General features: G+C 38.9%; 1 protein-coding gene across 1 annotated transcript in view; it reads right to left on the reverse strand.

Moving 5' to 3' along the window:
- Positions 1–202: 202 nt before the first annotated feature.
- Positions 203–12,475, reverse strand: part of adam10a (ADAM metallopeptidase domain 10a) — a 30,141-nt gene continuing 17,868 nt past the window's right edge. Inside the window, exons 9-16 of the mRNA XM_084541763.1 lie at positions 5,604–5,767; positions 5,292–5,475; positions 5,038–5,188; positions 4,745–4,928; positions 4,536–4,647; positions 4,147–4,367; positions 3,879–4,005; positions 203–3,652 (exon numbers count right to left, since the gene is read on the reverse strand). Coding sequence (XP_084397889.1) covers positions 3,546–3,652; positions 3,879–4,005; positions 4,147–4,367; positions 4,536–4,647; positions 4,745–4,928; positions 5,038–5,188; positions 5,292–5,475; positions 5,604–5,767 — 1,250 coding nt within the window. The 3' untranslated portion in view covers positions 203–3,545. The remainder of the gene's footprint in view (positions 3,653–3,878; positions 4,006–4,146; positions 4,368–4,535; positions 4,648–4,744; positions 4,929–5,037; positions 5,189–5,291; positions 5,476–5,603; positions 5,768–12,475) is intronic.

Consider the following 12,475-nt stretch of genomic DNA (forward strand, 5'->3'; position numbering starts at 1 on the left):
GTGTTTATAATTTATAGAAAAGTGTTCAATTGTGTGATAAAATGATCAATAAGCTATATTTTGCATGTGCATTGTTTTCTCGCCAGAACCACACGGTGTCGTTTTGAGCACCAGTCCAGATTCACATGTCTGTCTAAACAGTGGAAAGATAAAACAGCTGTGTGTTTGCCAAATCAAATATTAACCAGACAACGAAAACAAAGACGTTCAGAAGTTTAATGACACTTTGATGACATTAATGCAAAAGGATGTGAATTTGTGTTCCTTTATAATTGAAAGTGATCAATGAAATAATTAAAAAAAACAAAAAAAAACATCACTACTGCCAAAAGCAAAAACACGTATTGATCAAACCAGAATAATAAATACACACTATGTTCTTTTTATTCCATCTTGTGGTTTGATTTATTTCTACACATGCAGGTTCTTACGTGTCGTGTTATTACAACTGATTCTAACGTGGATTATCCAGCTGAATGAAAATGCAGCTGACAGGTTTAGAAGTAAAAGCTCAGAGTAAACATAGACGTCAGGTAGAAGCCTCCAAACAGAGGTCAGAGATTGTGCAGGTAGTAATTTCAGAGAGCTGCCAGTTATAATGGAAAGCTGTAAACTCGTTTCAGAACATACTGCTAGTTGAATTTTTTCTTACTGAACGAGAGGAAATAAAGAGTCCAGTCTCAGGCCAGTCATCGCAGCCATAACTCTGACACCTCCATGCTGTAATGAAAATAACTTCCAAACAACATTTTATTTGCAGTATTGATTTAAAGCTGTAGCCTACGCAACCTAACAGACAGTCGTAGTACAAACACTGAAAACAAACCTTTGGTCAATTCAGGTTTATTTAAGCATTTCAAGTAGTTCAAAAGAAATATTATCTTTGCAAATTTAGTCAAATTTCCAAAGAAAGCAGGATGGAAAACAGAACAGTAAAGCAATTAACAACAAAACAGACCTTCAAAGACATTGTATAAAACACATGAAAATCAGACAGTAGTACTTAATCTTTACCATGGTGGACTCTCTGGTTACATCACTTACATTTCAGTGCACATTTTTTTCAATATCGAAGCATCACATGTGAAAGGAAGAAAGATTTCCCAGAGTATTTACCCCTAACTCCCAGTGTTACCCACGACATACTATTTCAACAGAAAGGATGAGGATAATTCAGCAAAGCGGCTCTCTCTCTCTCTCCCTCTCTCTCTCACACACACACACACACACACACACAAACACTTTAAAATTTGCCCAAGATAGTGAAAAATATACTTTATATACTTTAAGCTCCAACGCAAGAAAAAGCACTACTAGTAGCACCGAAAAGATAAATGCAATCAATAAAAGAAGCAACAGAGAATTGCTTTTTTTTTTTTTTTTTTTTTAATCTGTTCATAAAGTTTGCCAAAGCACATGGATCTGAGTAACCATCTTGTTATGAAAACAAAACAGAATTTCCCAGGTACCCATTCGGAAGGGCACGTTGAAGGCATTTCTCTGTGAAGAGGCCAACTCGTTCGCTGTTGAGATGCATAGAATCTATCTGATCGATGACAAAACAGCCCGCCACCTTGCCCAGAAAAAAAACGCTCAAGACAACTATCGCAAAGGTGAGGCTGTCCTTTCTCAAAGTTGTTCCCTCCTAAAATAATTTGAAGAAACTATCCATGCACATTTAATCCATCTGTCAGTGCAGTTGACCTAAAGTAACCCTGGCTGAAGACCAGTCAAATTAAGCCAAATTACGACTGGGCTATATATATATATATATATATTTAAATAAAAATATATGAATGGAAAAAACATCTGGAAAACAGTAGTGGAATATGGCAATATAATGATGTATCACTTGATTTTTATGATATACACGTCTATCTACAATGTATCACAAGTGTACATCTGCTATTATTATCCTATATTGCCATGCTCTAAGCAACATCATTTCCAATACCGTTCTTTCAATTTCGGCAGTCCAGACTGATAAACTATCCCATCATGCATCGTTTCAGCCGTGGTAAAGATCACTGACAGTGGTTCACCAGCTTCAGTCACACTGCTCTGAGTAGGCACATTTTCAATGCAATTGTAAAAACCAAAAGGATGTAACAAGGGTAACAAAGCTCCCTTGGAAAAAAAAAAAAAAAGGGACAGGACAGTAGTGGATGGATCAGACACAGAGTTTGATTGTTTGCTCTGACAAAAGTCAGCTAACAGCAGCAACAAAGCAACAATTAAATTAGAATCTCTAATTCCTCCACATATACAAGTAATGTGAACTCCAATTAAAATCAATAAAAGCATTTGAACTAGCCCCTTATCTGGCTACAGAGGCCCAGAGGATCCAACTGATTTTGACTGGTTTGTGTTTTGAAAAAAAGTGTATGACATTTAAGAAGACCGATCGCAACAAGTGAACGCGCAGACAGAACAACCACACCCGCACACTTAATTTCTGTAATAACTTTCTATATACAGAGGCTTATTTGTCAGCAGAGTTTAGCTTTAACACATTCTCCTTTTGGGATTCACTGTTCTCTCTCCGAATGTAAAGACACACACACTTAGCTCAGAGTTGTTGTTTTACAAATGTCTGACGTGTCAAACTATATACCATTGTGGAAAACCATCTGCAAAACCATGTCACAACAAGAAATATACATATTCAAATGTTTAACTCTCCCCTTTATCTGATGACAGATGACATATATTCATATTAAGACCATTTCTCTACATTCTGTTTTCTACATTGCACAGCAGCTAATGTGAACCCTTCTGGACAAGCTTCAACCAGGAGGGACATTACCCTGAAATACGCATGCAGCCATCCTTTACACGTGTTTGCTGTTTTTTTAGGTCCTGAGAAAATTGAATTAAAACAGTAAAGAATCTTTATCATAGAGGGAAAAAAAAGCTGAAAACACAGAACAAAAACTACTGCAACGTCTGCACAACTGCACACAGAAAGATGTATGACTCACAAATGAAAAGCTTTCAATGGTAATTTGATTTCAAACAATCTTAATCACATTGGCAAGTTTTCTTCCAACACAAAGTCGTAATGCTGTTTTTGATTGGCAGCAAAAACTGTGACTTGTGGTCCGGCTATCGTGCTGATGATGGCAGCATTTCAGAAAGGAAGAGCAGGAAAGAAAGAGGTCGCAGAGATAAAGGACAGAGGAAGACAACTCTGGCAGAGCCAATTCTCTCTCCTCCATTCTGTTGTTTAAAAAAAACATTCAAAGAAGAAAAAAATACAATAAAGACCACAATACAGAGATCAGTGAATTTCTTCTCGTCCCTCCTTGGAAAAAATATTTATTTTCCTATAAAAGCTATGTGAACCACTGCTAACCTGGCTCCTGGAGCAGAGGTGCTGAGTGAGTTTGTTACACCCCAAAAAAAACACTTTGGGCTTTCTCCATTGAAAATGTTTCAGTTTCATGTTCTTGAATTTTGCAATATGTGGTAAAGGTAACTCTTTGGAGTGAAGTGCTCCCATTGTAGGCACTAAGAAGAACCAAGGCAAAGAGCAGACCGGCATCTCAGCGTCTCATCTGTCCCATCTGATAGTTCTCTCTGTGCTGACGGGGTTGGCGCTGGCCGTGTGACTGCGCGCTGGCCTGCTGCTGTCTTCTCCTTTTCATTGTACCTGAAGGATATTGAGGGCTCAGTGAGTTTCAAAAGAGCAAAAAAAAAAATATACACACTAATGGTTCTCCATTTCAACACCGTCAGGAAGGATCACACAGTAGAAGACAAGGCATTTTAATATATATGCGTAATAATACATGATTATTTCACATTTGTTTTATCTATCTATCTATCTATCTATCTATCTAGTTTACTTTTAGAGGGAACTGTTCGATGTACTGTACCTGGCAGTGGCTTTGGTGGGGGAAGTTTTGGGTTACTGCTGGGGGTGTGGACACTGCAGATCTTGATGAAGCCAGCCATGAGCATAATAAGAGCGATGCCCATCAGCAGCACAGCCCACCAGTGATGCTAAACAGAGCGAAACAAAGGATATTTGAAACACTGCAGAAATAGTCTCTCTGTGGATCTGTGTCATTGTATTGACAAATCTTTTTTTATTGGAACAACTGAGAGTTGAGGCTATTGTACTCAGTACATTGCTCTACTCACCACTATCCACTCCGCAATAGTTTCATAGAGTTGCGCATTGAAAATAGCTTTCTTTAGTCTCGCCAGAGGGCCGTCTGCGTCTACCAGGCGACACCTCATGAACACATCACAGTATCCCTTAAAGTCGTTGCAGGGTGAGCCGGGCTGCAGTGTGGTGACCTTCTTGTTGAAGATCAAGGCCCATTTTTCTGAGCCTGTACTGCTGCAGGTGCTGGGTTTCACTAAGGGCAGAAAGAGAGCAGATGATCTCTGAAATACTGACCAGAAATAATAACAACAAAGTAAAACCAACGGTCAGTGATGGTAGTAATAAGATAATACAACTGTAGTTTAAAATGACTACAGTGGTATAATTTGATCTGTGAACAGTTCTGCAGCCTGTTGCTCACTTTTCTCCATGCAGCACACATGACACAACTCAGCTGCCTCATCCTTGTCGTCTTGGCTGGCACAGGTGCATACTTCCAGTCCGTACTTCGCACAAATCGAACCAGAGCAGACCTATTCCAAACAAGCAGGTAACAGAAAAAAACCTTTACTTAAAATACACAACTGGGCAAACTTGACAGTAAACAAATTGTAGGGAATATTAGCATACCCCATCGAGGCAAACTTGTGTGTCTGAATTGCATGAGGTGAAGTTGGCCTTTGGGGCTGAGGAAGGACACAGAGCAGTAGCTCCATTGCAATGTCCTTCTTGGGCACACTCAGACTCCTGTCTGCAACTGTCACTAGCCCCCCGGTAAGTACACTCTGCTGTGCAACATGGGCCTTGGCTGGGACTGCATAAAAACAATTTAAGTCGAAAGTCAAACTAATGCTATGCAATTAGCAGCAATGTTTTCTGGTCAAGGATTCTTTCACAAATTACAGCAGTGTACAAAATCTGACCTGCAGACTTTGCCTGGCTGAAGCTTGCACTTTTTGCCCTCTTCTTCATTGGCGTTATAGCAGCAGGGATCTTTACACTGATCGCTGTAGCCGCAGTCACACTGCTCTCCTTCTTCCACTAGTCCATTGCCACAGATAGGTTGGCCAGACTCTGCACAGATAGACACAACAAAGTGAAAACTGAATAGCTACACACTCTCTTGCACGCACACACACACACACACACACACACATACACAGGAGAGATAATTTACCGACAAAACAGTCGTCTCTCTTCTTTGTCAGAACAGCGCTTATGTTGCGGATACTGCAGATAGAGAACTTGTTATTGTTGCGCTTGTCCCCTGAAGTGGCTCTGGCATACATAATGTAGTTTCCTTGTTCCTTTTTGTCCTGTGTCTTAGACTCTCCAGGGGTGCATTCGATGCCAGAGTCATGCTGTAAAATAGCAAGCAAGTGGAGGAGGGAGGACAGGGAGGTTTGAGAGAAGACGCCATATAATACCTTTCACAGCTTGGCAAAAGATAGTAGATTCAAAGTCCAGTGTTTCAAATCATAGTACTTACAGGAGAGCCAAAGTTGTGTCCGACCTCATGAGCAAAGGTGATGTGTGAGACTTTGGGAGGGACATGTGAGGCATAATTCTGCACAGTGATGATACCAGTGTTCAGAGACTTCTTCTTCCCGTCTGAGTACAGTTTGCTCTTCTCACAGATGCCCCCAGAGCTTCCTGTGGCAGGGGTATAAAAAAGAAGAATGGAATGCACTGTCATACTATGTTATGTTATGTTATCCATATTTTAACAACTGGTTAGTTTACTGTTGCAAAGTGAAGTAAACCATTACATAAAATGACCTGGCTTCAACCAGCATGTTTATTTGTTCATTTAGACCAAGTTAAGAGCTGAAGAAATTGATTGAAGCCAACAGCCAGGTTTCTCAGGTTCAAACAGCAGGTTCAAAACAAACAGCACACACACACACACACACACACACACACACACACACACACACAGCAGGCATAGCAGCCGATTGATGATGCTGGTAGTTGCTTCTGAGGAGGGCAACAGCTTTACCACAGCAGGCGTCACTGCTCCACAGTTCACAGAAAGCACTACTCGTGAAAATCACTGAGCCATAAATTACTGTAATTTTAAGAAAGCTATTCTTGCATACCAAATTCATCCGTGTGTGAGCCAAGTCTGTTATAGCAAATCATTTACTATAAAAATAAAATCTGCATAAGGACAGGTTGTCTACAATTAATCCCTAATTTCCCCACAGGCATAAATAAAGTCTTATCTTATTCGATCTTATCTTACTGCAAAGGGTATATAACATGTGATGACAGATATAACATTACCTGTGCCATTCATGCTGTGATCTTTGTAAGCTTGTAAGTTTACATGCTTTAAGAATCTCCACAGATGTATATACTAACTAATACTTCTCAAAATCATTTGATAATAAGATCAGGGTGGTCATTAAAATCACACTATATTTTAAATGGTATATTTTGGACAATATTAGTCATTATCCCTGGGTACAGAAGTACCCAAACACCTCTTAACTGGATTGAAGATACACTGGTCAGAAAATGTTAATGGGAGGTAAGGAAGCATTACAAAATCACAGAATAAGTCAATCGTAGACCAGCTGCATCAGCAGAAGAGTGTGTGCTAATAACCATTAAAAAATAGATTCTGGTTGGGTGCTCGAATGAAGAAATTGTTTTAATTGAGTGGTCTTAATTTTAACACTGTAGCCATCAGTTGTATTAGTTCATCTGTGCATTTCTCAAAAATGTCAAATACTATTACTTAGGCCATGATTCACGAGGAGTGACACAGAAACTAATCAGTTTCTATGGCTGTGTTAACGCATAGTGGACTTAGACAGTATTCAGACCCCTGTACTTTCAGCAGGTTGTTTTGTTGCAGATTTTATTTTTCATGCGTGTAAATCAGGACGATATTGAAATGAATTCCAAGGACCACCTCAATAATCGTGAAATGGAAGATTTTTAAAAACACCACGAGTCTTCCTAGTGTAAGTTGTCTGGCAAAAATGAGTAACCGAGTAGGAATGGACATGGACCCAAAAGCCACTTTAACTTTCAGGAGTAATTTTTGTACACTGGAGAACCTGCCAAAATTAGTTTTGTCCTACAGCCAACACAACATTGGAGTGGCTTTGGGACACGTCTCCGACTGTCCTCGAGTGGCCCAGCCAAAGTACAGAATACATCCCATTTAACATCTGTGAGAAAAATGGCTATTCACAGACACTTCTAATCCAATGAGACGTAATTTGAGAGGATCTGCCAGGAAGGACGGAATGACTGCCAAAATATAGGTGTGCAAACTTGCAGATACTGACAGTTATAATTACTGCCAAAGGGGATTCAACAAAGTCCTAAATCAAGGGACTAAATGCTTAAAAATAATAATTCCACATTTAAATAAAGTGAGCACAATATGAGGAGGTCTGAGTACTTTCTGAATCAACTGTATATATAAAGTACCAGAAAGAGACACATAAAGCAATTATTTCAAAAGTGAAAAGTAAACATTTAGAGTTCTAACCTGATATGTTTCTACTCACTGGCGCATTTTCATGTAAAGTCAACAAACCATTTTTCTTCATAGTGTAGGCCCTGTTTGGTCTGTAGTGGTAATTTATCAGAATCTCTGGATTACACATTTACAACAAAGGTGCACCATATATCATGCAAAAGCATATTGAGGAAAACCTCTATAAAATCCATAAAACCATGATCTTAAATGTGATGAAACGTCTGTTTTATATGTCGGGCTTTCTGGCTGATCAAAGAACTGAAGCATGCACCTATAGAGTATCTGGTCCCTGACTTTGAATGATCTAAAATAAACATTCAAAAACACAATAAAACACTAAAAACCACTAGCAATGCCTGCAGTGCTGCTGCTTTTCCTATAATCCATGAATCCAGTCATTAGGAGGCGGTTTCTACAGAAACACTAGACCAAAGCACTTAAAGCAATAAACAATGTGTCCATTATGTGTAAGTGCACGTGCGTATGAGTGCACATATTATGACTCATACATATTTTTAGTTTGTATACAGCACGTATGTGTATTTGTGTAGCCCCTCCACAAAGGGCACTCAACTGCTCACACCCAGTATTACCCACATTAGCCTCATACATTGGTCAAACATTCACCACACAGCTCACTGCAACCCATCTCTCCTCCATCTTCTAAAGCCAATCGACTCCTTCAGCTAACAGCTTTGCTAATTTGCCGGTATTGATCGTCTGGGTTTGACGCCATATTCTCAATGCTGAGATGGTATGTGAGTTCATTCTAAGGATAGGAAGAAGGGCTCGTCGTGCATCTCATTCATAAATTTGAGGAAATCTATGTTAGATTTTTTGCTGGTAGACCACAGCATAAATCTTTCCAGTGGAGGACGAATAAAAACATTTCTACAGGCAGACATATTACTTTAAATTAGTCATACTTTAATACAACAGTAATATGTCCTCTCAAATATACCAGTATTCAAATATACAGAATGTGCTTAAGTTACTTCCTCTATCATATAAAATAACAGCTTAGAATCCTGCATAAATGGTCACTGTAGCCACTATAGTAGGACTGCAATGGGCAAGTCGCTGTAACTGATTACGTAAATGCATCGATTTGTTTCGAATAGGCTCATCCCTCACAATGTGGTGTATCCACAATTAAGGCGGCTCTCATGGTGAGGCATGCTAAAATTAAGGCCGTTTCTAAAAAAGATTCAGCCCAACCCCAGACCTAATGAAGTGGACTATTTGTTCAGATCAAATGGACTACAACTGCTATGCACGAGCACCAGCAGATGCTAATGGCTAGTACAGCAAGGTTGCTTTCCACCACACTTGTTTCCCATTAATATTATGCTTTATGTGGAAGCAAGGCACGTTTTGCAGAAAAATAATTAGGTGCAAACCCAACTGCAATTGGCACTAGCCAATAAATCAGTATTTCAGTGCAAGGAAACTTTATTTGGTGATTTTAGCTCTTTTGAATATCTCTGTTTTTTAGCAAAGGGGGATCCAAAAGTTATTTTTCTAATCCTTTATAGACCACCAAAATACCCAGGAAAATTCTTTGATGAGTTTGCTGAACTGCTGTCAGTTATCTGCACGGACTACAACTTTTTTATCATAACGGGGGATTTTAATATTCACATAGACAATAACATGGACACAAATGCCAAAGAACTTTGTTCTCTACTGGACACTTTTGGCCTCTCCCAACATGTGAAAGGGCCCACACACACTCGAGGCCACACTCTGGATCTGGTTATCTCCAAAGGTGTTGACATTTCTTCTGTTGATATTAAGGACTTGGCTCTTTCAGATCATTTCTGTGTGTTCTTTGACTTACAGATAACTCCAAACACTCAGTTAACCTCTGTGTCTGTTAGAAAAAGGTACATAAATGAGAATACCAGTGCTAAGTTTATGGAGGCTATAGCTATGTCACCAGCCGTGAGTGAAGAGACAGTTGATGAACTCTTGGATAATTTCAACTTGAAAATCTCAAATGTCATGGATACTGTTGCACCTATTAAAACTAAGATGATCTTGAGCAGACAGAGAACACCATGGAGGAACACTATGATGGTGAAGGCTTTGAAAACAGAATGCAGGAAAGCTGAGCGTAAATGGAGAAAAACTAAACTTCAAATTCACCATGACCTCTACAAACAAAGTATTTTTAATTTTAACCACGGGTTACTCAAGGCTAGACAGCAACACTTATCTGAAATGATTAATAAGAATATCAACAACACTCGCACTCTGTTTGCTTTTGTTGATAAGCTTACAACTCCCCCAAAAGAGATAGTTTCAGAACTTTCTTCCACAGAAAAATGCAATGAATTTGCTTGCTTTTTCAATGAAAAAATCACATCTATAAGACAAAATATCGACACAAATCGTCGAAATAATAAAATGACACCATCCTTAAAACCACCTAGGAATAAATCAGCTATGTCAGAATTTAATACAATTGACCAAAAAACCATAGAGCACACAGTTCAGCATCTTAAACCATCGACATACTGTCTTGACACAATGCCATCTGACTTTTTTAAAACTATTGTAAGCTCTGTCCAAACAGATCTGCAGCAAATAATAAATTGCTCACTTCAATCAGGCGCGTTTCCTAAAGCCCTAAAAGTAGCTGCCATCAAACCACTCTTAAAAAAGAGAACGCTGGATGCTTCCATGTTAACCAACTACAGACCTATCTCAAATCTCCCTTTTATAGCCAAGATCATTGAGAAAGTGGTTTTTAATCAACTTAGCAACTTTTTAAACTCCAGTGGACTCTTTGATAAATTTCAATCAGGCTTCCGACCTCACCACAGTACAGAAACAGCTCTCATTAGAGTGTTGAATGATATAAGGTTGAACACTGACTCAGGCAAGGTGTCAGTTCTGGTCCTGTTGGATCTCAGTGCTGCTTTCGACACTGTAGACCACAGTATACTGCTGAACAGGTTGGAAACCTGGGCAGGACTCAGCGGAACAGTACTAGATTGGTTCAGGTCCTACTTGGAGGAGCGGAGTTATTTTGTGACCATTGGAAGCTATCAATCCGATCCAGTGGCTATGACATATGGAGTTCCTCAGGGGTCAGTTCTTGGACCCCTTCTGTTCAGCCTATATATGTTGCCTTTGGGTCAAATTCTCCAGAATTCAAATGTCAACTATCATAGTTATGCAGATGACACACAGATATATCTTGCATTGTCTCCAGATGACTGCAGTCAAATAGAGTCATTGTGTCACTGTTTAGAGAAAGTCAAAAATTGGATGAACCAAAACTTCCTGCAGTTAAATCAAGAAAAAACTGAGGTCATTGTTTTTGGCAATAAAGAGAAGAGGGTTACTGTCAGTAAACACCTTGAGTCACTGTCTCTAGAAACTAAAGACCAGGTCCGAAACCTTGGCGTGCTGATAGACTCAGATCTGACCTTCAACAGTCATATCAAATCAATCACCAAAACAGCCTTTTATCAACTTAAGAACATATCCAGAATTAAGGGCTTCATGTCGCAAACAGATCAGGAGAAGCTGATTCATGCTTTCATTTCCAATAGACTTGACTACTGTAACGGTCTTCTGACTGGACTCCCCCAAAAAAGTATCAAACAGCTGCAGCTCATCCAAAACGCTGCAGCTCGAGTTTTAACCAGAACAAAGAAATCAGAGCATATCACCCCAGTTCTTAAGTCTTTACATTGGCTCCCAGTCAGCTACAGAATAGATTTTAAAGTTCTGCTACTGGTTTACAAATCACTGAATGGTTTAGGTCCAGAATACATGAATGACATTTTAGCAATGTATAAACCCAGTCGAGCTCTGAGATCGACTGACTCAGGTCAGATAGTGGAGCACAGAGTTAAAACCAAACACGGTGAAGCAGCATTTAGCTGTTACGCTGCACACAAATGGAACAAACTACCAGCAGAGCTGAAATCAGCCCCAACTGTAAGCACTTTTAAATCTAGGTTAAAAACATTTCTTTTTTCATGTGCATATGGCTGAGCCCTTTTAAATCATTTTAAATCGTAATCTGTAAGTCCTCTTAATCGTTTTAATATATGTATATATATAATACACTTTTCTTTTTCTTTTTTTTCTTTTTCTTTGTTCTTGCTTTTAACTGTGTGTTCTAATTTGTTCTGTTTTTATGTAAAGCACATTGAGTTGCCTCTTGGTATGAAATGCGCTATATAAATAAAAATGCCTTGCCTTGCCTTGCCTAGCCGTTGCAGTTAGATTATTACCACCATCTACCGTAAATAAATTACACCTTTCCTAATCAGAACTACACTTAAATGTTAACTTATGTGAGGAAAAGCATCATTGGGTAGTTCAAATTTGAAATTAAAGATTAAAGATTAAAGATTAAAGTTTAAAGATTAAGGTCTCTCGGCCAAGTATACTTGTGTATACAAGGAATTTGGTCTCTGCATTTATCCCATCCGTGAATTAGTGAACACACAAAGCACACAGTGAGGTGAAGCACACACTAAGCCGGAGCAGTGAGCTGCCATGCTACAGCGGCACTCGGGGAGCAGTGAGTGGTGGTTTCTATAAAAATAAATAAATGGTATAAATAAATGGTAAAATAAATGGTTTCTTTATTCACGGATTTCAAGTTAAAATGTTGTAAAATGTCAGAATAAAACTAAAAGTTTAATATACGTTATGATGACAATATAGTGGTAACTTAACCAAAGGATTCATCAAGAACTCAGAAAATGTCTATCAATAGATTAATTTACCTAATGGATCGGGAATAAAAAATGTCTCGTTTGTATAAGCCCTAAAATACAGTATTGTTAAACTCGGTGACTTAAAGCACCAACCAGTTTATCAACAAAGAAAGTCAA

Source organism: Chelon labrosus (genome assembly GCF_963514085.1).
Source record: "Chelon labrosus genome assembly, chromosome: 3".
In the NCBI taxonomy this organism is placed as follows: Eukaryota; Metazoa; Chordata; class Actinopteri; order Mugiliformes; family Mugilidae; genus Chelon; species Chelon labrosus.